The sequence below is a fragment of the Nanorana parkeri genome, unplaced genomic scaffold (assembly GCF_000935625.1).
Source record: "Nanorana parkeri isolate BGI_ZX_2015 unplaced genomic scaffold, ASM93562v1 scaffold161, whole genome shotgun sequence".
NCBI lineage: Eukaryota > Metazoa > Chordata > Amphibia > Anura > Dicroglossidae > Nanorana > Nanorana parkeri.
Genome location: NW_017306429.1, coordinates 388593 through 411649, shown reverse-complemented (window position 1 = coordinate 411649; position 23057 = coordinate 388593). Strand labels below are relative to the sequence as shown.

The window sequence follows — 23057 nt, the reverse complement described above, 5'->3', positions numbered from 1 at the left end:
GAAATCGCAAATGTAAGGAGCTAAAATCTCCGTAAACGATTTATAATATTCGGCAGTAAACTCGTCAGGCGCCGAGATAGTTTAGTGATTTCCCCAATAGAGAAGGGTTGCATTAGGGAGTCTGCGAATGCGGGGGAGTGAAGGGAGGTGCACCGAGTCAAGAAAGCTGGCAATATCCTCTGCAGTGGGCCTAGGAACAGCAGGGGAATCCTTCAAGTTATACAAGTTGGAGTAAAATGCGCTAAAGCTGTTAGCTATATCTAATGGATTTGAAAGGCGGTTTCCCAGAGAGTCTGTGAGAAAAGGTATTTTGTGTGATTCATTTTTGTGTTTAAACAGTCTAGCAATGTAGGCCCCTGCCTTATTACCCTGGCTATAATGTTAGACCGACAATTTTTGGCCCCGCTCCTTCGACAAAAGTCATGTAAGCAATGGACTTCTATCAAATCGGCATGGCCACCCACTGTTAGAATTGCAGCCAATTCCTGTGAATCAGCCAAAATTGTAACAGTGCGTGGCCAGCCATACTGTCATCTTTTGTCTGATAACTGATGCCAAACAGATAAATACTTAACTGAAGCACATATAGAGTGACTGCTTCATCTTTTAAAAGATTTATGTAGCAATGCTTATAGTCTCTGATCCAGCCATACCTGCTGTGCTATATTGCTAGGAAGCCTGAGAAGTGTGAAAACACCATTTATAGCCTGCAAATCTGCAATATCCATACCAGGGGCGACTACCGGCCTACTCTTTAGAATGCTAGTGAATGTAACTGCAGTCTTCCTTGAAAATCTAAGCCAACGATGCACAAAGGAACATATGCTCTATGACTAAGTATACTCAAATCAAAAGCATCTCTCACACTACCTTACTGGGAAAGCATGTGGATAAACCCAGGCGATTTTTAAGCTTGTAAACTTAAAAAACCCAAAAAACAAAACTAACAGGCTTCTTTTTCCTGTTATTTTCAAATGGTGTTCCAGCCAGTAACACACTTCGGGGCCTAGGGTGACAACACTCACTGCACTGTATCTATGGGGGGACAGCACTTGTTACTCTAGGCTCCTGATTTGGGCTACAAATACCTCAGCTTCTCCTTCATTACAAAGACTGGCATTGCTTTGTAGTTCATCGATGTTAGCTGAGAAAGCTTTTCACTAACTAACACAAAAATATTCAAATGTAAAAAACACATGTACAAACGCGCAAAACAAGTGTAAAAAATAACCGACACTAAGGCTTTTCGGCTTATATACAATGCACTGGTGATTACACAGACTGCACTAAAATAAAAAATACATGAGCTAAACTGTGTTTTCATGTATTAGCCTGGATTTCTCTAGCTACACGGATCAGTTTTAACATTATGAGCACTGACAGGTGAAGTGAATAACATTGATTATCTCATTACAATGGCATCTGGAAGTGGGTGGGATATATTAGGCAGCAAGTGAACATTTTGTCCCTGAAGTTGATGGCCTAGAAGCAGAAAAATTGGGCAAGGGTAAGGATTTGAACGATTTTGACAAGGGCCAAGTTGTGATGGCTAGATGACTGGGTCACCGTTCTGGCTAGACGACTGAGCAACTCCAAAACTGCAACTCTTGTGGAATGTTCCCAGTCTGCAGTGGTCAGGACCTACCAAAAGTGTTCCAAGAAAGGGAAAACAGTGAACCCGCGACAAGATCATGGGCGGCCAAGACTCACTGATACTTGTGGGGAGTGAAGACTGGCCCATGTAGCCCGATCCAATAGAAGAGCTAATGTAGCTCAAATTGCTGAAAAGGTTAATGCTGGTTCTGATCGAAAGGTGTCTGAAGATAAAATGTTTCACAGTTTGATGTGTTTGGGGGTGTGGGGCCACAGACTGATCAAGGTGCCCATGGTGACCCATGTCCACCGCCAAAAGTGCCTACAATGGGCACATAAGCATCAGAACTGAACCCTGAAGCAATTGAAGAAGGTGGCCTGGTCTGATTTTTTTTTTTTTACAGCCGGATGGCTAGGTGTGTGTGTGTGTGTTGTATACCTGAGGAAGAGATGGCACCAGAATGGCAGAATGCACTATGGGAAGAAGGCGAGCCGGCAGAGACAGTTTGATACTTTGGACAATAATCTGCTGGCAAACCTTGGGTCCTGCTATTCATGTGGATGTTACTGTGACACATACCACCTACATAAACATTTTTGATGACCAAGTACACTTGTTCATGGAAACAGTATTTCCTGATGGCAGTGGCCTCATTTAACAGGATAATGTACCCTGTCACACTGCACTGGTGATTTCACAGTACTCCTGGACTGTCACATCACCGGACCAGCTAGAAGACTGCACAAAATAGATATGTACAGCCATGTGAAAAAGAAAGTGTACCCTATTTGAATTGCATGGTTTTAAGTATCAGGACATAATAAAAATCATCTGGTCCTTGGTAGGTCGTGAGAGCTTACAATCTAAAAGGGAGGGGCAAGTGATACATGAGGAGGTAGCTGGGTGGGGATGAATTGTTTGAGAAAGTGATAGTTAGGTTGAGGTGGGATAAGCTTCCCTGAAGAGATGAGTCTTAAGGGATTGCCTAAATGCAGTCAGAGTGGGAAATAGACAGACAGGTTGGGGTAGAGTTCCAAAGAATGGGGGAGACTCTAGAGAAGTCCTGGAGGCGAGCATGGGAGGAGTTGACAAGGGAGCTAGAGAGCAAGAGGTCTTGGGAGGAGCGTAGGGGACGGTTAGGGTGATACTTCGAGACAAGGTTAGAGATGTAACCTGGGGCTGAGTTGTGAATGGCGTTGTAAGTGTTTGTTAATATTTTGAATTTTATTCTTTGGGTGATTAGAAGCCAGTGTAGGGATTGACAGAGAGGGGTTGCAGATACTGAGCGGCTGATTAGGTGGATTAGTCTGGCAGCAGCATTCATGATAGACTGAAGGGGAGATAGCCTGTGTAGAGGTAGGCCAATGAGGAGGGAGTTACAATAGTCGAGACGAGATATAACAAGTGAGATAGATAGATAGATAGATAGATATTTTAACCATCCGTGTAGCCCTAGCTTCATACTACATTTACATGCTGTCGGGCAGATGGAAAATATGTTTCCGAGACCTCTCGTGAACACCCTATGAACTCTGAGCTCTGGGTTGGAGAATTTGAAGAAAGCAATGCTATCCAAATTCTTCAAGTATAAGATCAAAGGGTGTTCACGTGAAATTTCTGACTACAGCTGGCCATACACTAGTTGAATTTCGAGTAGTGTGGGGCCTGGCATTAGTGATGAGCCAGGGCTTGGTGCAAACCCAGTTGACTTGAGTTTTCCTAGGCCCATTTAGAACTGTGACCGCCAATCACCTCTCCTGGTCCAATCAATTGAGCAGAGTAGCATACCCTGTCTATAGCTTTACGTCAGAAAGGGATGTGGAATGTCCCCACCATCAACTGACTGGGCAGGGACGGGGATAAGTGGTCACAGTTTTCAGCAAGCTTTGCCTGAACTAAGTCGAACTGGGTTCACACCAAGCCCTGGCTCATCTCTAGTTGGCACCACTCCAATGGCTGAAAGTCGATTGCTGTATCAAAACGTTGTTGAAGGAGTTGGCCTAAAGATCCTCGGCTGAACGATTGCAGGCAATAAGCTAGCATCACAGTTTTGCCATTCTGACAACTGAACATCGGCTGCTGTCACAATGCTGTCACAAAGCAGTAGCTCAGCTGGGGGATAATTCCCCCATCAATGCTGTTTGGTGTGGGTGGGGGGAATCAAGCGCTTTTTCTCAATGAGCCCATAGAGTTGAACAAGAAAAAAATAAAAGTGTATTTCCAGCTTAGGAAACTAGCATTTAGTGTCTGTAGGACAGCAGGTAAACGAAGCATCAGAAATGGTTAATGCAACATCACCAGCTCCTGCCAGTTCCTTTCCTGAGCATTAACACCATCTCCAGACAAGGTAATCCAAAATACAAACACCAGTTACATGCCCTAATAATTCTCCTTTCATATGTTGCTATTATGAATGCACTGTCCAGAAAGCACTAACACTTTTCACAAAGTGACATTTATTTTTTTTACAAAAACTGTCCTTCCTGTACACATCCAAAGCACTGCAAGTCACATGTGGCCATTTGTTGGAAATATCCAACAAATATCCAATATATAGTACACCATTTCTCTGAATGGAATGTTGATTGTGCAATCCCTACCTCTGTTCACTGGCTGTCAGTAAACGTGCTGCTTTAGATACAACAGCGTCCATGTGAACAGACACTTCCTGTATAATCACACACCACTGTACTACTACACACCACCGTACAATCACACAAACACCGTATGATCAGTAGCAGGTCACAGTACAGCAGCAGCTCTTCAACTAAACACAACATTCGGCTGACCTAAAACAAATAATAACTGTAACCAGGGCTGCCTCTAAGGCTACTTACAGGCAAGCGGAACGTTCAGCTCAGTCTGTGTTGACTGGGGAATGAGTTGCGGCGGACCTGCACCCGGAAGTTGCTTCTCTTGGTGATATGCACTGTGTTGTACCGGCTGGGTAAGCTCCATTGTAACGCTACTAAGCGCTGACATATAAGATGATTTGGGCTGGCGTTGTCCAGATATATTTCTCTAGTTTAACCTGTCATGAGACAAATACGGATACTATTTATGTATGGTTGGTGCTGTAAATACAGGATTTACAGCACCAACATTTTGTGCAGTGCTTTACAAAGTAAAGTGAGACAGTACACTTACAATATAATACAATTCAAGAGAATATGGAGGACCCTGCTTGTTAGAGCTTACAATCTAAAAGTTGCTTGACTGTCATGTTGACACTGGTCCCATGTCAGTGAGTAAAGAAGTATTGAAGCCAGAGGTCAAACATGACAGCAAGGCAACTACCTTTTTCAGAAGGAAGTCCACAATGGCAATTCCTTGTGGCAATATCTTTCTCATGACAGCTTTATGTTCCTATCCTGCTTGGGAAGATAAGATTGATGGGTGTAACTGTTCCTAGTCCTGCGTTAGAACCATATTTTACATTGTATCCGTGTACAAATGTTTGTGCTAATGTTTACATGTGAACAGAGTAATGGACCACACCATTCAGGACTAGTGATGGTCTCGGGCGTGTTCGCAGCTCCACGTGCCGAGCCTGCCAGGAAGCTGATAGCGTTGCAGCGCCAATCACAGGCACGGAGACATTTCCCAATCTCTGCCGCTGCGGACCGGGATAATGTCTCAGTACCTGTGATGGGCGCTGTCAGCTTCCTGGCGGGCTCGGCGCGTGGAGCTGCGATCTTGGTCAGTAGTAGAAACGGGCAGTAAATATAGTTGGAACTAGTTTTTACCTATTGGGAGTCCTATCAAGGAGTCCATGTTATATTAATGAATTATATATATATGTACACATGTATGGGCACCAATAGGAGGTAGCTTGATTTCAACTAATTTGCAAGCTAAATTCAAAATGCATAGGGCAGGACTGCGCTGGACAGTACGGGGTAAGGACAGTACACCTGTACCGGAGGAGGGTAAGGACTGTTTGCCAAAAGGTAAGTATAGCCGTGGGGTGGGGGGTTTTGGGAGAGACGGGTCCAGATTTGATCGGGTAATTCCATTTGCCCATATTACCTGGGAAAGTGAACTTGCCCTTTAATGCGTGTGGGAGAGTTCTGCTGCCTCGCTACCACAATATGGCACAGTGAAATGGCGGCAGCACTCAACGCACACACACAATGTCCTATGCGTGCGTTTATTTGCATGCAGATGGCGGGGGCAGCGGGGTTGGTTTTCATTTTTTTTTTTTTTACATATATATTTAATTATTTTTTACTTTTTCATTACTTTTTTTATTTTTTTACTTTTTTTTTCCCCCACCTAATTTTATTCCTATCACATAGGGATTTAAAATCCTCTATGTGATAGTTTGGAGGTGACAGGTTCTCTTTATGGAACCTGCCCTCAAACACAGAACAGATGTTGTGTAGTTCCTGACAGCTGAGACAGGTGGCAACGGTCTCAGTGATAACACAGAGCAGACAAAAAACGGACGAGAGCCTGCTCTGCGGGCTCTATGGTGAGCTCATGTTCCGTCGTCTCCAGTCTGCCAGAGGAGAGGGGGACCCCGAAAACCACGTGGGGGGGAGGGGGCGGTGTGGACAGAATCGCCGCTTCTCGTTTCATACAAGTGGTCAGATCACTTGAAAACGAGCGGCGGCTCTACACTGAACACCTAGCTCTGCTTGTCCGGAGCAGGGCTAAGTGTACAAAAAAACAACTCGCCCGGCGCCCAAAACTGCATGTCCTGGGTGTCGGGCGATAGGAATTCCACATCCCTGGTTTTGAGATCTCTCCACAGGTGCTCTATGGGATTCAGATCTGGACTCATTGCTGGCCAGTCCAGTACTCTCCAGTAGTGATGGGCTTGTTCGCAGCTCCACGTGCCGAGCCCGCCAGGAAGCTGACGGCGCCGCAGCGCCAATCACAGGTAGTGAGACATTATCCCGGTCCGCAGCTGCAGAGATCGGGAAATGTCTCCGTGCCTGTGATTGGCGCTGCGGCGCTGTCAGCTTCCTGGCGGGCTCTGCACGTGGAGCTGCGAACAAGCCCGAGCCCATCACTACTCTCCAGTGCTTTGTCTGAAACCATATTGGGTGCTTCTTGACGTGTGCTTTGGGTCATTGTCCTGCTGTAAGACCCATGACCTCTGACAGAGACCCAGTCCCATTAAGATCTCTGGAGATGGACTTGTAACCCTGACATTGTCCATGCTTTTCCACAAAAACGTGGAATGCAATTATTTCTTGCATTTTGGAGAAGGTGCCAGTCCATTTTTGGAGTTGTGTGTGGAATGTGTCAGGCTTGGCATTTTTTTTTCTCCACTTTTTTTTGTGTCATACCAATACAAACAAAAGCAATAAACATGAGAATGCCAAAACATTTGTAAGGGTAACAATTTTCTGCGCGAAGTGGTGCATTATCTGACAGAAATGCAGGGGTGCCAATATTCTGGGCCATGACTGTATTTAAAAATAATAAGACTTTAATTCTACTTTAAGAGTGGAGATTATTAAACGTCCATTTGTTGGTGTGTTTTTTTTAATAGCTGTGCTCATTAATGTCACAATAGTTTTCTAATAAAACTGTTAAGCATCACATACATAGGGGTATACTTATAAACAATTCACAGAGCCATTCACCCTGCAAATCTCTGTGAGCATTTATGGCAAAAAGAAACGTTATATGTATATTTTCTTTTCAGGTTGAATGTAATAGAATGCCGCAGTATGACCACTAGATGGAGTGGAATAAAGAAGTATTCATTTCCTATGATTATAAGCTCCATCTAGTGGATATAATGGGGCATTACATTACATTCAACCTGAAAAGAGAATCTTGTTTTTGCCTCTACTTGCGCAGAATGAACGTTTACAGTGATTCGCAGGGTAAATGGCTATTAATTGTTTACAAATAGACCCCATAGTATTGGCTAGGTGTGGGATTGTTTTTGGTTTTTTTCACAAGAAGTAGCTAAACTTTTAAAATCCTTTTGTTATTGATGGATTAGTGTTTTTTATCATATTACATTACTGTAGTGGCACCTCAGTAAAAAGCTGGTGTGAAGAGACCAAAGCTGCAGTGGATTTCAATGCCCCTGTTTGGCAGTGGAAGCAGAGTTAGCAATTTCAGTACAGGACAGGAGCCTGTATAATGTGTAAGCCTAAAATTAAGGCCGGAGTTCAGCTTTAAAAAAGTTAGGCACTCAATGTAATCTCTACAATGCAGATGCATTGTCAGCTTTCTCCTGGAATCTGCTGTGACTTGTGCTCCTGTTGTTTTTAGGTGACTAAATATGGCAGCGGTTATAAACACCGAGCTGGATCCAGTTTTCTTAAAAGCACTTGATTTCCTCCACTCGAAGAGCAAAGACTCCGCTGAGAGACTGAAGGCTTTATTGGACGAGTCTCTGTGCAAGGGCCTCGACTCTGGCTATCGGCCACCTCAAAAGGTAATGCGTGTAAGTTGACTTCTGGCTGCTTCCCAAGCCTAGTATTTTGGATGGAATACAAGGAGTTAAAGCAAGAGCTGAATTATCTTTTTGCTGTTATTTATATGGAGGAAGGCTTTGTTCTTCATGAACTTGCTCCATGAACTTCCTCACTAACATTGAGGGAGGTTTAAGCCCAACTCTAGTCAAAATGTGGTCTCCTTTTTTTTTTTGTTCTGAATAGAGTTAGAATTTCTGCCAGGTTTTAAATTCTGTCTTTGCCCCTGATGAGGTGATTTTTCTGTTGGATTTTAAATGATGTCTGTGCCCCCGGGGGGTATTCTTCTGTGCTTCTTGTTCTGCACAATACCTGCCAAAAGCCAAGAAGTGGGAAGAGTTTTCTTCACTTTTTGTTCTCTTTGGCAAAAAATTGACAGGTTCTAATCTTCCACACTGCGCCCAGAACTAAAAAGAATACTGTTGGATGGAATATAGGCTTTAAAGAAACGCTCTCTTTATTAACCCTTGCAGTTGGACTACCCCCACCGCACTGCAAGGGTTAAGTGCTCATTTTTGTCTAGGCTGCTTCTCCGGTCTCTGAAGCCTCTCTCCTCCTACGCTGCAGCATTGGAGCCTTCCTCAGCATCCTTACATCTATACATTGTGAACAGAACATGATGATTTACAGGACCTTAGACCACTGCAGAGGAGGGAGCGAGAGGCTGGTAGGACCGGTCTAAGAACAAGCCGACTCCTCGGTTCAGCTGAATATAACCTAGACAAGCAGTTAACCCTTGTAGTGCGGGGATAGTCCCTCTGCAAGGGTTAATACAAGTTCTGCCCGGGGTTCTTCCTTAAATATTTGTCTGTGTATAGAAAACAATGCTCTCAGGGTCACTGGGTAGATGCTTTCTGAGGAGACACAGTTGGCTTGTGTTAATGAAAGTAAATGAGCCCATGCGCCATTTGCACACTAATTAGTGACATATCAGGGACAAACGTAGTACACAGCATTTCAGAGAGAGTCTTTGTCCTATAGTAGGCTTCTGTTTGTTGCTGCTGGATCTCCATTTTAGTCTGTCATGTGCTTGCCTTCCAAATAAACGCCATGCTGCAATACCTGCCAGAACAAAGGCTCTCTAGCACTGATCTAGCACTTGATGTTGGCAGTGAGGGAGTTGTTCCTTTTTCCCATGATTAGTATTTGAAATTGACACTTACCCTTGCTGTCATTATGTGTCTGACACAAATCTAAGCATTTCTGTAATGGGGAACTGAGATATCACGGCAGGGAAACCCTTTTCTGAGACACATCTCCACTCGCCTACCTAAGCAGGTTTGGCCTTATCCTATACAAATGTAAAAAGATTACAAGTCAGCCATGACTAAGACTTATGTAGATGAAACTCATTAGTGTCTTGTTGCTGTGAAGTACAGGATTTTGGCTTTTATTTAATAAAGAGGAATTCTATATTTAGATTTCAGCACATGCATATCCTATACCAGGGGTAGGCAACCTCGCCACTCTAGCTGTTGTCGTCCTACAAGTCCCATGAGGCATTGCAAGACTGACCGCCACATGCATGACTTCCAGATGCATGATGGGATTTAGGGCTCAGGTTGCCTACACCTGTCCTATACAAACACACACACACCTAAAATTCTTGCTCTCTGTAGCATGTGATACATCTATGCATGGACGGCTTTTCAAAACCCAACCTTATCCTTCCACGTGTTAGTTTGTTAGTGGGGTTTTACATTGAGATGAAAGGGCACATTGAGCTTGGTAGTTCATGCTTCTCGAAAACAAAGGTGGTAACTTTTTTATTTTTCCTGCTGGTCACGGCTTGTGAAATCATTTGACTGGCTTAGCTTTAGAACTACTTACTACAAGATGCAGGAGGTTATATGTGGCAGATCTGGATTGTGGCAACCTAGAATAAATCCAAAGCTAAAGATACCAGTGCCACTGGATCCTTGGTTTTCAATTCATCTGTCCCAATAACATCACTTCTTTTCTTTGTTTTCATATACTGTATATATTGCATGATGGGAGTTCTGGCAGTTTTATACTTAGGAACAGGAGTGCATAAGTTTGATTTCCTCGTTAGACTAGTAAAAATGATAAATTAAAACTAATAAAAACTGCATTTCTCTGTTGTTTATCAGATCATGTACTGAAAGTATGGTCTCCCCTCATATCTGGTACACATAACCCAGAGTTTGTGTGCTTTGGTTTAAATCAGGGCTGGACAGATCCCAGGATCCAGGTAGCTAATGCTCCTTAAAAATGACAGTTGACACGTGACTTTGGCTCAACTAGTGGCTCCTGGATTGTACAGATTGGCTCCTGAATTCTCTTCTAGTTTGTCCAACCTTGTTTTAAACTGTAAATATGTTTTTAGGTAAAGTTGGAGATATCCCAAACAGAGGAACATTGAATGAAACATTTTAGCTACATTAAAAAATAAGTCTTTTATTGTTGCTGCACAGATGTAACATACTACACACACTTTTAAAAAACACTTAAAACCTATCCCAACATGGTTATATTGAAGAGAACTTGTATTAACCCTTTAGAAATGTTATTAACCCTTGCAGTGGGGCTACCCCTGCACCTCAAGGGTTAACTGCTCGTTCTTGCCTAGGAGACGGGAAAAAAAGTTATACGCACCCAAACTTTGGAGCCAGCAGCACTCCCTTCAGCCTCTCTCCTTCTCCACTGCGGCGATAGTATGTTCCTCGGGAATCCTCACGTCCTGTGCACTGTATTGGACGTGATGACTCGAGCTTCCCTAGACCACCGCAGAGGAGGGGAAGACATGATGTAGCAACGGCCGGCTCAGAGGTTTAGGTGAGTATAACAAACTGGGTTTTTTTTGGTTTTTTTTACCCTAGACAAAAACGAACAGTTAACCCTTGCAGTGCATGGATAGCCCCACTGTAAGGGTTTATAAAATTTCTGCCCGTAATTCTTTAATAATCAAAAGTGTCTTCTAATGTAATCTTATCTTTCCAATATACTGTTAACTCATTCCTGGTGGTCCAAATCATTATCCTTAAAGGATAATTAAAGCCTCCGTTGTTTTTTTGCACAGATCTACCGCTAGCAAGCAGTAGATCTATGCAAAAAGTGTAAAAAACAAAAGACCGCTTTAACGGAGGTTAATACTCACCTGTGTCTTCCCTGCGCGCTCCCGTCCGCAAATGTGAAGGTCCTCCGGGAGTCACAAAGCATCTTGGGGCGGACGCACCTGTGGAGATTTTTAGTAATGACAATCTACTTTGGATTCTTTGCAAGCCTTATTTTTCTTTTCTTCCCCAGTCTTCTGACAGTGGCAATGTTAACTAAGGGCAGATTACTAGCTCTCCTTTTACTTCCTGGAACTCTGGCACATGTGACTAGGACATGTGACCACGCACATCCTCTCGGGGGAGGAAATGCCTTTCCCTGAGATCTCATGAGATTTCCCAGCAATGCACTATAGATGTAATCTTCCCAGGATGCAACATTTAGGCACGATTACATAATTTGTGCTAAAATGGACAGTAGATAAACTCTATTTGTAAGTAAATGAAAAATATGTTTGTATAACTAATGAATGTAAGATGATTTTATATCCGCATGCAGAGCTGTATGCTGATGTGATCTTTAGTAAAGGGGGTAAAGGTCCACTTTAACTGGCTTGGGCTCAGTTCACCTGAGTTCCCCCAAGCCGGTTCGAAACTTTGACCACCACCCCTCGATCTTGGCCCCATTCAGTTGCAGAGAGGTATATTTCCCACCCTGCAGCTATATGTCACAGAGGGGCTGCCAATGATTGGGTTAGGAGGTGGGGATGGCAGTCAGTTTCAAGCGGGCTTGGGCAAACTCAAGTAAACTGAGTTCACGCCAAGCCTCATCTCTAACATTAAAGGAGAACTATGGGGTCAGTGTTTTTCCCCATAGTTCTCCTTAGGGTAACGGGAGGACACCAACTAGCGTCCTCCCGTTACCCTAAGCTCAGTATACCGCGAGCTACAGCTCGCGGTATACTGAGACGCCGCACCTGGAGCGGATCCCGACTTAAATGACGGGATCCGCCCAGCTGCGTGAGTGACAGCTGGCTCTGCCTATCTAGAGGCAGAGCCAGCTGTACCCGCCCCCTCCCCCGTCCGTTCCGCCAGTCAGCGCTGGCAGATCGGAGCGGGGAGAGGGGAATCCAGCCCCTCCCCCTGTCACGGCAGAGAGCCGTGACAGGATCGAGAGGTGAGGGAACCCGGTATGTGTTCGCTCACCTCCCGATCTACTGAGCCGACCTGTGACAGTCTCATTGTCACAGGTCAGCTTAGAATTATGAGGTGAGTGGAAATCACTCATGTCATAGTTCTCCTTTTAACAACTGAAAAGGCTGAATGAAGTTATTTCAGCAATTGCTAAAAACCATTTTGACCGTAAATAAAGATCTTCCTACAGAAACTTTAACATCTAGAATTCTTATTGGTATGTTTTGTAAGAGGCAGTTAGAAAAGCCTCTAAGGAGTTTTTGATATAAACCCAAAACCATCAATATAGTTGAATTGCTGCAGGACTTTGGAACCCTGATGCCTTCTGTTGTTACCTTGCTTGGTAATAGAAAATGTAAAATGGTTGAACTGCATGATTGTCTTTTCGGCTATGATCTCGGTTCAATATTTCAGGTTATTGTTTTCTTTCTTTCACTTTGTTATGTTGCTGTTATGCTGAACATATCACGTCTGTTTGTTCTCGCTCACTTCCTGTGTGGGGAATTCAGCTTTTATTGTCTTCATTTCTTCTTTACCAAAATCAATAAAAATATTTGGAAAAAAATGGATAACTAGCATGCAAATATATAGATATCTCCTGGGGTTCTTGTGTTTAAAAAAGGTGTAGTCACTTAATTTCGTCTTACACAGCTCATGTATAGAAATATATGTGCCTAAAAATGTAACTGCAAGCTTATTTTAAAGAAGAACATCACTTTATATATTTAGGTCCCCCTCAGTGTAAGGCGGCAAACTGCTGTAATGATTTATCATAAAAGTTCTTAGTGCGTGCCATAGCCTGGTATAGAGAGCAGACTACATCTCCCATAAGGCAATGTGAAATAAAGGAAGTGGAAGGCATGTATAGGCAGAACTGAGGGTGGAGATGGGAAGAGTTACAAAGGACTATATGCTCCAGTGACTTTTTTTTTTTTTTTTTTTATACAGAGTGCAGAGATGCATTAAGGTGCTTCTGCATGACAAATTCCCCTGCTTTGAAGTCATTCTACCTCCTCCAAACAGTCCAGCAGGGCATCTGGCTGTGTGGAATAGTGATGTCCAGTTCATTTTGAATTGATTCTTTTCAGTGAACTGGATAAAATGTTTCATCTGACTGAACTGATAACTGATTCATTTGAAAGTGTTCAGTGTCCAATCAATAGGACAGCAGCACTAATATGATCTTATAATCCTATCTGATCCTGGTAATGTGAGTGAGAGAGGTTGGCTTCTGCCATCCCTGCAACCAATCACCCAGTTAACAGTACTATGAGAATCAGAACTTACAACAGTTCAGTCTCCAGTAGAACACAGTACACTGAATCACAGAATCATATGAGTCTCCAGTAGAACACAGTACACTGAATCACAGAATCACATGAGTCTCCAGTAGAACACAGTACAGTGAATCACAGAATCATTTGAGTCTGCAGTAGAATACAGTACACGGAATCACAGAATTATGCGTCTCCAGTAGAACACAGTACACTGAATCGCAGAATCATACGAGTCTCCAATAGAACACAGTACACTGAATCAATCGTCAGGTTACAGCAATGGTAAGGGACAGACAGCCTTGCAGGGAGATAAGAGAGATGACACACACAGTCTGGATGAGAGGAGATCCTCATTTAGATTGATACTTTAACCCTTTAGATTGATTCAGCACCCGAGCTTCAGCTCACTTGCTTGTCAGCAGACTCAGCAAGTGAACCAATGAATTGATTTCATGAATGGGTTAATTTGAATGAACAGTTCAAATTGAACCGATTCGTGTAAAAGATCCAAACTTCCCATCACTGATGTGGAACAGCACCATGTTTTACATAGAGTTCCAGTACCGCCCAGTCTCAGGGAAGGAGGTGTGATAGAGGAGGGAGCTCTGCGCTCAGAGTGGGCGTGGTCAGACCAGTAGTCTAAGGATTCCCTACTCCACCCACTGCAGTGTGTGCTGGGATATGATCACTTCCCTGCTGGCTGCAATAGAACTACAGGGGGAGGTTATTAGACAACTGGCTAGGCCGATAGACTGCGCAGTGGCCAGTGGTCTAACAGTAAGGAAATGAAGGAGGGAGAGGGCAGGAAGCACGGGCTCGTGTCATGGATTTCTGGAAGACGACATTGCTATGCAGAGAGGTAAGCACATATTTTTAATGCATCTATAAGCTAGTTACAGTAGGCTGAAAAAATGTTTTCCCAGGAGTTCTTTAATTATTGAATCTGTTGTAGCCTAGGAAGTTTTCAGCCATATTTAACTATTTTTCTTTCTGGTATGTTTAAGGACCATGATCCAGTTAAAATCACTCTACCTAAGCCGAAATCAGATGTCAAGGTGAGCACCAGTACTCATAGTAGCAACATCCAAAGCAAGCCACTGCCGCCAGAGAAAATTAAGAAGGAAGCCGAGAAGAGATCATCTGATAAGGTAACAAATGTTTATTTTTTTGGCCTTAGGTCCTATGGGGGGCGTGCAATTTAACACGATTGGGTCAGTAGTGCTTATGAAAACTAATAATATGTTTGTGGTTTATATTTATATTTTTCATTCTATGTTGATGGATGGTGAACACTAATGAATTGCCTTTTATGTTTGCGAAGTCTGAAGCAGAAAAATATGGGATGTTTAACACCGTGCACACTACATGAGAACTCTAATTTCCTTTTAGATTTTGCTGAATGTGCTCCGTAACACGGCTTTCACCCAGAATTTACATATTTTTCGAGTTGATCCAATCAGAAAAATGTGGATCTTGGATGAAAACATTGAGACCCCATGGTGTTTGTGGTGTATTTGTGGAGTTAATGCCATTGTCATCTGAGTTTTTTTTTTGTATGTATTCGTGGGGGTAGATGAAGCCGGATATTGGAGATGCTGTGGATTTACCAAAGAAACCTCGTTTGGAGAAACCAGAAGCTCGTTCCTCTCCAAATTTGGTGCAGTCCAGCAAGGATCTGCCTATTCCTGACCTGTCTAATTTTGATGAAACTAGTGCTGATGACTTTGCCATGGAGATGGGTCTTGCCTGTGTGGTCTGTCGGTAAGTTAAGTTTAAGCATATACATCAGTAGCTATAAACACTATTATTTTAGGTTTCTATGAACAAAGGTTAACTAACACAATAAGAAAAAACTGGAAAAGCGCACTACCTAGAGTAACCACTACTAGAGATATGGGCACCAAAGGGTTAAAAGACAGTGTGCAAGCTCTATGGGCAACAGGGTGAGGAGCCCTGTATGGAGCAACAATAAGCAGATATATTGAGAGCGCTACTACTGTTTAAAAATTCACTCACGTTTTTAGATGTCACTATGTCTTCAGGGAGAAATCATCTGTAATCGCTGTGCAAAATGTAGTGTTGGCCAGGATACAGGGTGAGATGAAAGTGGGGTGAGTAGGTAAATACCTAGATGGACCAAGTTTGACAATAAGAGTCGGGTGTAGGGAACTGTGCGGACTTAGCTGGCCAGGCTGAGCCGCAACGGCAGTGTGAGGTGTACGCTGAATAGATGTCAGCGGATCGGATTACTATAGAGACCGCAAGATCGTGCTGAGATGCTGCGGTGGTGTGAAGTCAAGAGGTGCTGGGAGCCGTCTCTATAGGTACCTTGTTAAAGGTAGTGATGAATCTCATTTTGTCAGCTTCGCCAGTCGCTGAGTCTTGTTTAAGGTTTGGGTGGCAGTCGGGTTTGGAGTAGTTGGAGAATGCCTCAACAATGAGATCCTCCGGGTATCTCCTTCTCTCTCAATTTGTCAAGCAGGAGTTGGCTTGATGTGGGTATAGTCTTTGTTTTGGGTGCAATTTCTCCTTAGCCTACAAAATTGGCTCTTGGGAATATTTTTCTTCCATCTGGGGTGGTGACAACTCCTATAATGGAGGTAGGAGTTCATGCCTGTAGGTTTCACATGGTTGCTGGTAATGGATCTAGAAACACTAGTTTTTTGTTGTTAGCTACGTAGGTGAATGACAGCCCGAACTGGTTATTATTACAGTGATCGAGAAACTCAGGTACACTGTCGGTGGGAGCATCCCAGATGATCAGGATGTCATCTATGTACCTTCCATAAAATACTAGCCGCTCGGCATATGGGTTGTTGTTCCAGATATGGAGGTCTTCCCAGTGGCCCACCGTCAGATTGGCGTAGCTTGGGGCACAGTTTGCGCCCATAGCTGTCCCTTGGGTTTGTAAGTAGAATTTCCCCAGAAAGGAGAAGTAGTTATGACTTAAGGTGAATTCCGTGCAGTTTGTGATAAACTGCGCTTGGCTGGAATTAATGGACGATTTGGAAAGGAAGTGTTGCAAGGCGTTAAGACCAACTGGATGAGGGATGGATGTGTACAGGGATGTGACATCTAATGAGATCCAATTGTAAGCAGGGTCCCATTGGTAGGATGACAGAACTTCAATCAGGTGACCAGAGTCTTTGATATAGGAGGGAAGTGTTTGTACGATGGGTTGAAGGAAATGATCAATGTAAATTGAAAGTCCGCTAGTCAAGCTGTTTGTGCTTGCAATAATGGGGCGTCCTGGAGGATTAATAGGATCCTTGTGTACTTTAGGAAGATGATAAAAATAGGGTGTAGTGGGATATTTCGGGTTGAGAAATGATCTCTCTTTTTTATTAATGATGCCCCTATCGGAGGCTGTGATGATTAGATGATCGAGTTCTTTGGAGAAAACTGATAGTGGGTCTGAGGTTATGGGTTTGTAAGTGGTGGTGTCTGGAAGTAATCTACGTGCTTCGGTGATGTAGATCGACCGGTCCTGAATGACTATACCCACTCCCTTATCAGCTTGTTTAATAACCATGTTCTTGTTAGAAGTCAGGTCTTTTAGCACCTTGTTTTTTTGGAAGGTCAGGTTTCGGTGGTGTTTGGCCTTCTTACATATTTCCTGTAGATCCGTATAGACCACATGGTAGAATGTGTTGATTTAAGGAGCATTTCGAGTTGATCGGGTAGAACGTAGATTTAGGTCTAAGTGTGGTGTGGGTGATAGTGGGGTTTATAAACGACTCAAAATCCGGAGCCAGTGTTGGATCAAGGTCAGCCAGTTCATATAAGATGTTGAGGACATCACCGTCTTGTTCATCGAACATGTCTAACAAGACCTCATGGTCGGGAGCCATGGGCTGGTTGGTGGTACCAGAGGGGATGGTGGGTTTCGTGGTACTGTAGTATCTCCTAAGCGTAATGAGTCTGGTGAATCTGTTGAGGTCTTTAAAAAGAGTAAAGCAGTCTGGGGCGTCATCTGGGGCGAAATTTAAGCCTTTTCTTAGTAGGGATATCTCACTCTTGTTTAGCTGATGTTCTGAGAGATTTAAGATTTTGATGGTGGTTGCCTGTTCTGGGGGTCTATTTCTTTTTTTGGGAATGTGGCGGTGTTTTCCTCCTCTATTTCCCCTTCTTGTGTTTTTATTTTTGGGAGATGTGTCAGGCCCAGGTCCAAAAAAATAATCAGTGTGTTGTTAATATTGGCAATCTCACCTGGAGGAATGTGAGATGCTCCTGGTTGTTCAGATGAGACTGGGAAGGCCTCAGTATTTTGGGCTAAGGATGGTGGTGTATAAGCAAGTACATTTGGCTCAGTATTGAGAACTGAGGAAGGTGGTGTGCTGTCCAGTACCCTGATGGGAACTGCGATAGGGCAGGGAGTGGGGGTGGTTGTGAAACTAGGACCCAAAACTAGGACCCAACTTACCACTCAACCCGTCCATTAACTTCAGAAAATCAAAAACATAGTAGGCCCAAGCCTTCATTCCAAGGCCCAGAGGTCTGCCCAAAGCACTTCCTCCTTGATAGCAGAACAGGGACATTTCGGTGTAAAAAACCCAGATGTCTCACCTGCCAGTTCATCCAACATGGACAAACAACATTCCATGATCACCTTCGCAATCCTCATATCACAAAACAGTTCATAACCTGTTCCCATGATCATGTGGTCTATGGCCTTAGGTGTCACTGTGACCTCACCTATGTCGGCCGCACCATAAGACCTTTGTGTGCCAGAATTGGGGACCACAGATGCCTTATAGAGAAGGGAGGCACCATTTTACTCTAAAACACGAGAAAAGAATACAGTATCTACACGTGTTCGCAATCGAACACATTCCCACCCACCTATCCTCCTTAGAGCGTTTCCATCTTCTCTGTAAAAGAGAGACCTACTGGATCTATAAATTAAACACCCTCGTTCCAACGGGCTTGAATGAGGAAAATGAGATCCACACCATCCTCTAACTATAAGATCCAAACGCACTCTGGTCATATAGTCAGTTTCAGAGTTGGTGTAACTGATTAGAGCAAATATGATATATGTTTTAACTTCCGAGATAATATCGCGGTTTTTAATTTTGTTCAACACATTTTAATAAAAACCAACACTTTTATGTATTTTAGTGAATAACATCTTTATCTAGCCCCCTGCCATCACCTTTATGTTGTGTACACATATATATATATAGATGCATGCATGTAATGCATGTAATGCATGTAATGAGAGTATCCTTTATGCATGTAATGAGAGTATCTCATATATTAGTTTCACCGCATAAGTTGCATTAGTGAAATAAATGAACTTTGCACGATATTCTAATCGAGTTTCATATATATCTATGGGAGCTTATCTAGTAAAAAGGTTATATATATATATATAGCACTGACATATACCGGAGTGCTGTACAGAAAACACTGAGCCAGTCACATCAGTCTCTGTACAGAGGAGCTTACACTTCAATACAGAATGGCACCAACTCTAGGGGGACTACAAATCCCCGCAATACATTATACAGCAATGCAGAATAGTATATGAATCGGACTCCGCAACACACTGGACCCTGCACTTGGCAACTCACTGGACCCTAATATTTTATTTAACAATGAAGTAGAGAAGTAGGTTATAATAGGGAACTTTACAGTGTAATGTTCCTTTATTATAATCCATTTCTCTAATTAATTTAAATCACATCACACTGTTTGCAGTTCCTGGGCTTAACCCCCGCCCTCAACGGCTCAGTGACTTACTTTATCCAATGCAGTGCTGTCAGAGCCTGACACCATCCTGGCCACACTGTCTGAAGGCAGTGGAGCATGTGACACAGTGCCAGCATCAGGAGAGAGGTGTCATGTATATCGCCTGCATTGTATTCGGGGCATATACAGTGTAGGCGATATATGAGCCCCCAAGGCACCCCTTCCCCCTAGGCTACTGGAAGTGAGACTGACAGCCCCGGAGCCTCTGCAGCGCCATCTCAGCCTGCAGGGCATTTAAAGAGATCCTGACCCCCTGCCCAGTCCGCTCCTGTCAGTGGGCCCCCCTAGCATTGGGCCCTGAGGTGGCTGCACCGCCGGTAGGTCCACCCCTGTATAAATGTCGTAGTGGTGTGCCCCCTCCAACAGCAACTGAACATCACATTTGTACTGTGGTGACTAGGGCAGAATGTGCCAGCTCACTGTATTGTGGTACGACTGCTTATAATCCTAACCGGAAACGCACAGTAAAGGGTGACAACACTGCAGCTAAACTGATTAAGAGTTGTCACCCACGGACATAAAGTGTCTGTGGATACCCTTTGCTGGTATGATTTCATTGAAAGCAGGACAGACATATATAAATAATAGATGAAACTGTTTGATATCACGGAAACATGTGCAACAACATATTTGATTCAGGTGTTTCGTTGTAGATACACTTTAACTTTATTTTGTATATCTTGGCCAAAGCTTTCTGTGACTTCAGATCTTTATTTTCCATTCCAGACAAATGACGGTGTTTTCTGGTAACCAGCTGGTCGAATGCCAGGAGTGCCATAATCTGTATCATCAGGATTGCCACAAACCTCAAGTCACAGATAAGGATGTGAATGACCCTCGCCTGGTATGGTACTGCGCCCGCTGTACTAGGCAGATGAAGAGAATGGTGAGGATCCCTGATTTTCAGGTGTCTTCCTTTATGAAGACCACAATTTCTATTGTATCTAGAACTTACTTTTATACATGTAACAGAGCAAGGCATATGGCTTATGCACGTCCTCATGGATTGCTGTGGGTAATAGTGGATACCAAGGAATCATGCTAGAAGTTACATTGCTGTAGGCTGAGTAAAGCTATACGAGTCATGGACCTGAAAGGATACGTATGCTTTACAAAAAAGTATGCTTTAAAAAAAGTGCACCTATCCTTTTTTGCTCCCTTCCCTGACTGAAACAAATGCATCCTCCCCAGATGAATACTGGGTGAGGGCATCTGCTGTTTAATTACATCCAGACCCACACACCTTCTGTACAATGGCTGTGCCTGCACAGTAACTGCCAATATACATCGATAGAAATGCCTCCTTAGTATCTCCAGCCTCAGAAGATGAACTCTGTGGTAAGCTACTGTGCAGGCGCAGCCAGCATATAGAAAATGTTTGGTTTAGGATGTAAACAAATCCTGGAGGCCACGGCTGCAGGATCAAGGTAATTATGCATATGGGGAGGGAAGGGGTTAGATCATTTAGGTCAGGGGTAGCCAAACTCAGGCCCTCCAACTGTGGTGGAACTACAAATTCCATGAGGCATTGCAGGATTCTCACAGCCACGACTCTCGGAGAGAGATGCATCATTGGATTTGTAGTTTCACCACAGCTGGAGGGCCGTAGTTTGGCTACCCCTGAATTAGGTTAGGGAAGGTAGGCAAAAAGCATAAGTGTACTTTGTGTTAAAGTGACTTTATCCTTTAAAGCCATGAAATCCCTGAGCAGTTTGCTGTGGACAGTTGCCTTGTTTTTCATTTGCTCTATTTTCATGATACAGCTCTAATATATCTACAGTTTGTATAACTGGATTTAGTACCAGCTCTAAAAAAAATAATGTATTTGGTGCTGATCTATAAAAGCTTATCAGCGTGTAGCTGTCTGAACGCCTTTAGCATAGCATTACTGCCGCTAGATGATGCCGAGGAGCATAGGAATTTTCTGTGCTCCTCGGCTCCATGTAGCAGCAGTAATGCCGTGCATACCGCTTTCATAAATCAGCCCCTAAGTGTTACTGTTTTCCAGATAAGAAAATACAAGATCATTTAATTTAGCAGTAATTGTAAACATCCGCTTGCCAATATTTTACCCTTCCATGTCAGAGAATTAGCTTAAATACACACCGTTTAGAGATCTTTGGGTAAATTGTTTTATACACTAATTCCTTCTCTTACCATCTACAGGCACTAAAAAATCAGAAGCCACCCCAGAAACCTGCCTCTTCCACAGCATCGGCAGCAATGCCAGTTGTAAAGGACACATCCACCATCAAACCTGAGCTGAAGCCCAAGCCAGATTCTGCAACTTCCTTCCTAGCTTTTAAGAGATCAGAAGTAAAGGTATTACCCTACTTGGCATCTACTGTCCACCTCTTCTTGACAGATATAAATGATACAAGAGGCAAAATAGAACCATTTAAAGAGTTTATGTCACTTGTACAGTAAATATCCATTTGGGTTGGGGTTGAAGCTTGAACTATATGTTGACACAGAGACACACATACACAAAGTCTTTATTTTTTGAAAAGGCCAACAATCCCTGCATTTCACATAATCTGCTTTTCTTCAGCATAAAGAAACATGACAGTTCACTTGACTCATCAAAAAACAACATATTTGTGTCTCGCCGACATCAGGTTGTCCCATACACTCCCAGTGTCTTAGTTTCAGGACTTTACCATATTTCTCCACAAAGACATTCCATAGTATTGTTTAGTAGCTTTCCTCAGCTCCATGCGTCTAACCACACACTTGTGTGAGTCTAGCAACTGCATACCCCTTGTGAGTCACTGACTCTCTCTGTCTGTCCAACGGGTCCTTTGGGTGCCACTGGCCCTCTCGACCTCTTCCAGCCTTCCCAGCTGTTCCACATGTGCTTGCTGCATGCACCTAAGTCTGCATGTGGCTGTGTGCCTCCTGCACACCCACTATGCTGAGCTATAGTCCACGCTCCTAGTAAGGCTGTTCTCAGCCACCTAGACTAGTCATTGGCAACACCTGACCTCGGGACTGGAGATTTCATCCCACCCAGAACTCTTAGAAATCTCCAGAGCTCCATTTCCCAGCTACAATCCGGAAAATCTGGAAGAAACTTCCTTGCAAAACTATTCACGTTCTGGAACCTCTCAGTCCCTCTGGCTGAGAGTTCTAGGTGACTATGTTGCCAGATTACACTGTGGCATTGTCATGCACCACACACACACACACACACTGTGGAAACTAATTATTTGATCCCCTGCAGATTTTGTTAGTTTGCCCACTTACTAAGAAATGAAAGGTCTATAATATTTATCATAGGTGTATTTTGATTGATAGAGACATAATATCAACCAAAAATCCAGAAAAAACACATGATACAAATGTTATAAATTGAGTTGCAGTTCAGTGAGTAACCAACCTAAGTAGTAAGGAGGAGCAGAGCTGCAAATTTCTTCTTTTATTGTATGTTTTGTGTTCCTACTTAAGCATTAGTTAGAATTTACTTTTTATCTAATTATAGTTTGAATATTAAACAGCAACCCCAGGAATCCAAATAATTATTACACCATTTCTCCTCCCCTTCCACGGCCAGCGTTAAAAACTGGCCCAGCTGCATCAGCATGCTTCCTTACTTCGGCTGCGGGTGGTGCGCACTTCAGCCCCTCAGGGACTAACATGTCCAACTAGGTGTTTCAGCATTACTAGCTGGTGGAGGTAGGTGGATCTTCTTATGTGAGTGGACATAGCAAGGGCAGGAGTAATGCTACTTGCTTCCCTCGCACACAGGCAGCTATTAATGGTGGCATGATGATGGGGGGGG

The 23057-nt window shown here is 43.4% G+C and overlaps 1 protein-coding gene across 1 annotated transcript in view; it reads left to right on the top strand.

Annotated features, from left to right (window-relative positions):
* Positions 1-4502: 4502 nt before the first annotated feature.
* The window catches only part of INTS12 (integrator complex subunit 12), a 28965-nt gene continuing 10410 nt past the window's right edge, over positions 4503-23057 (top strand). Inside the window, exons 1-6 of the mRNA XM_018554484.1 lie at positions 4503-4541; positions 7835-8000; positions 14527-14670; positions 15096-15283; positions 20003-20162; positions 21443-21598. Coding sequence (XP_018409986.1) covers positions 7845-8000; positions 14527-14670; positions 15096-15283; positions 20003-20162; positions 21443-21598 — 804 coding nt within the window. The 5' untranslated portion in view covers positions 4503-4541; positions 7835-7844. The remainder of the gene's footprint in view (positions 4542-7834; positions 8001-14526; positions 14671-15095; positions 15284-20002; positions 20163-21442; positions 21599-23057) is intronic.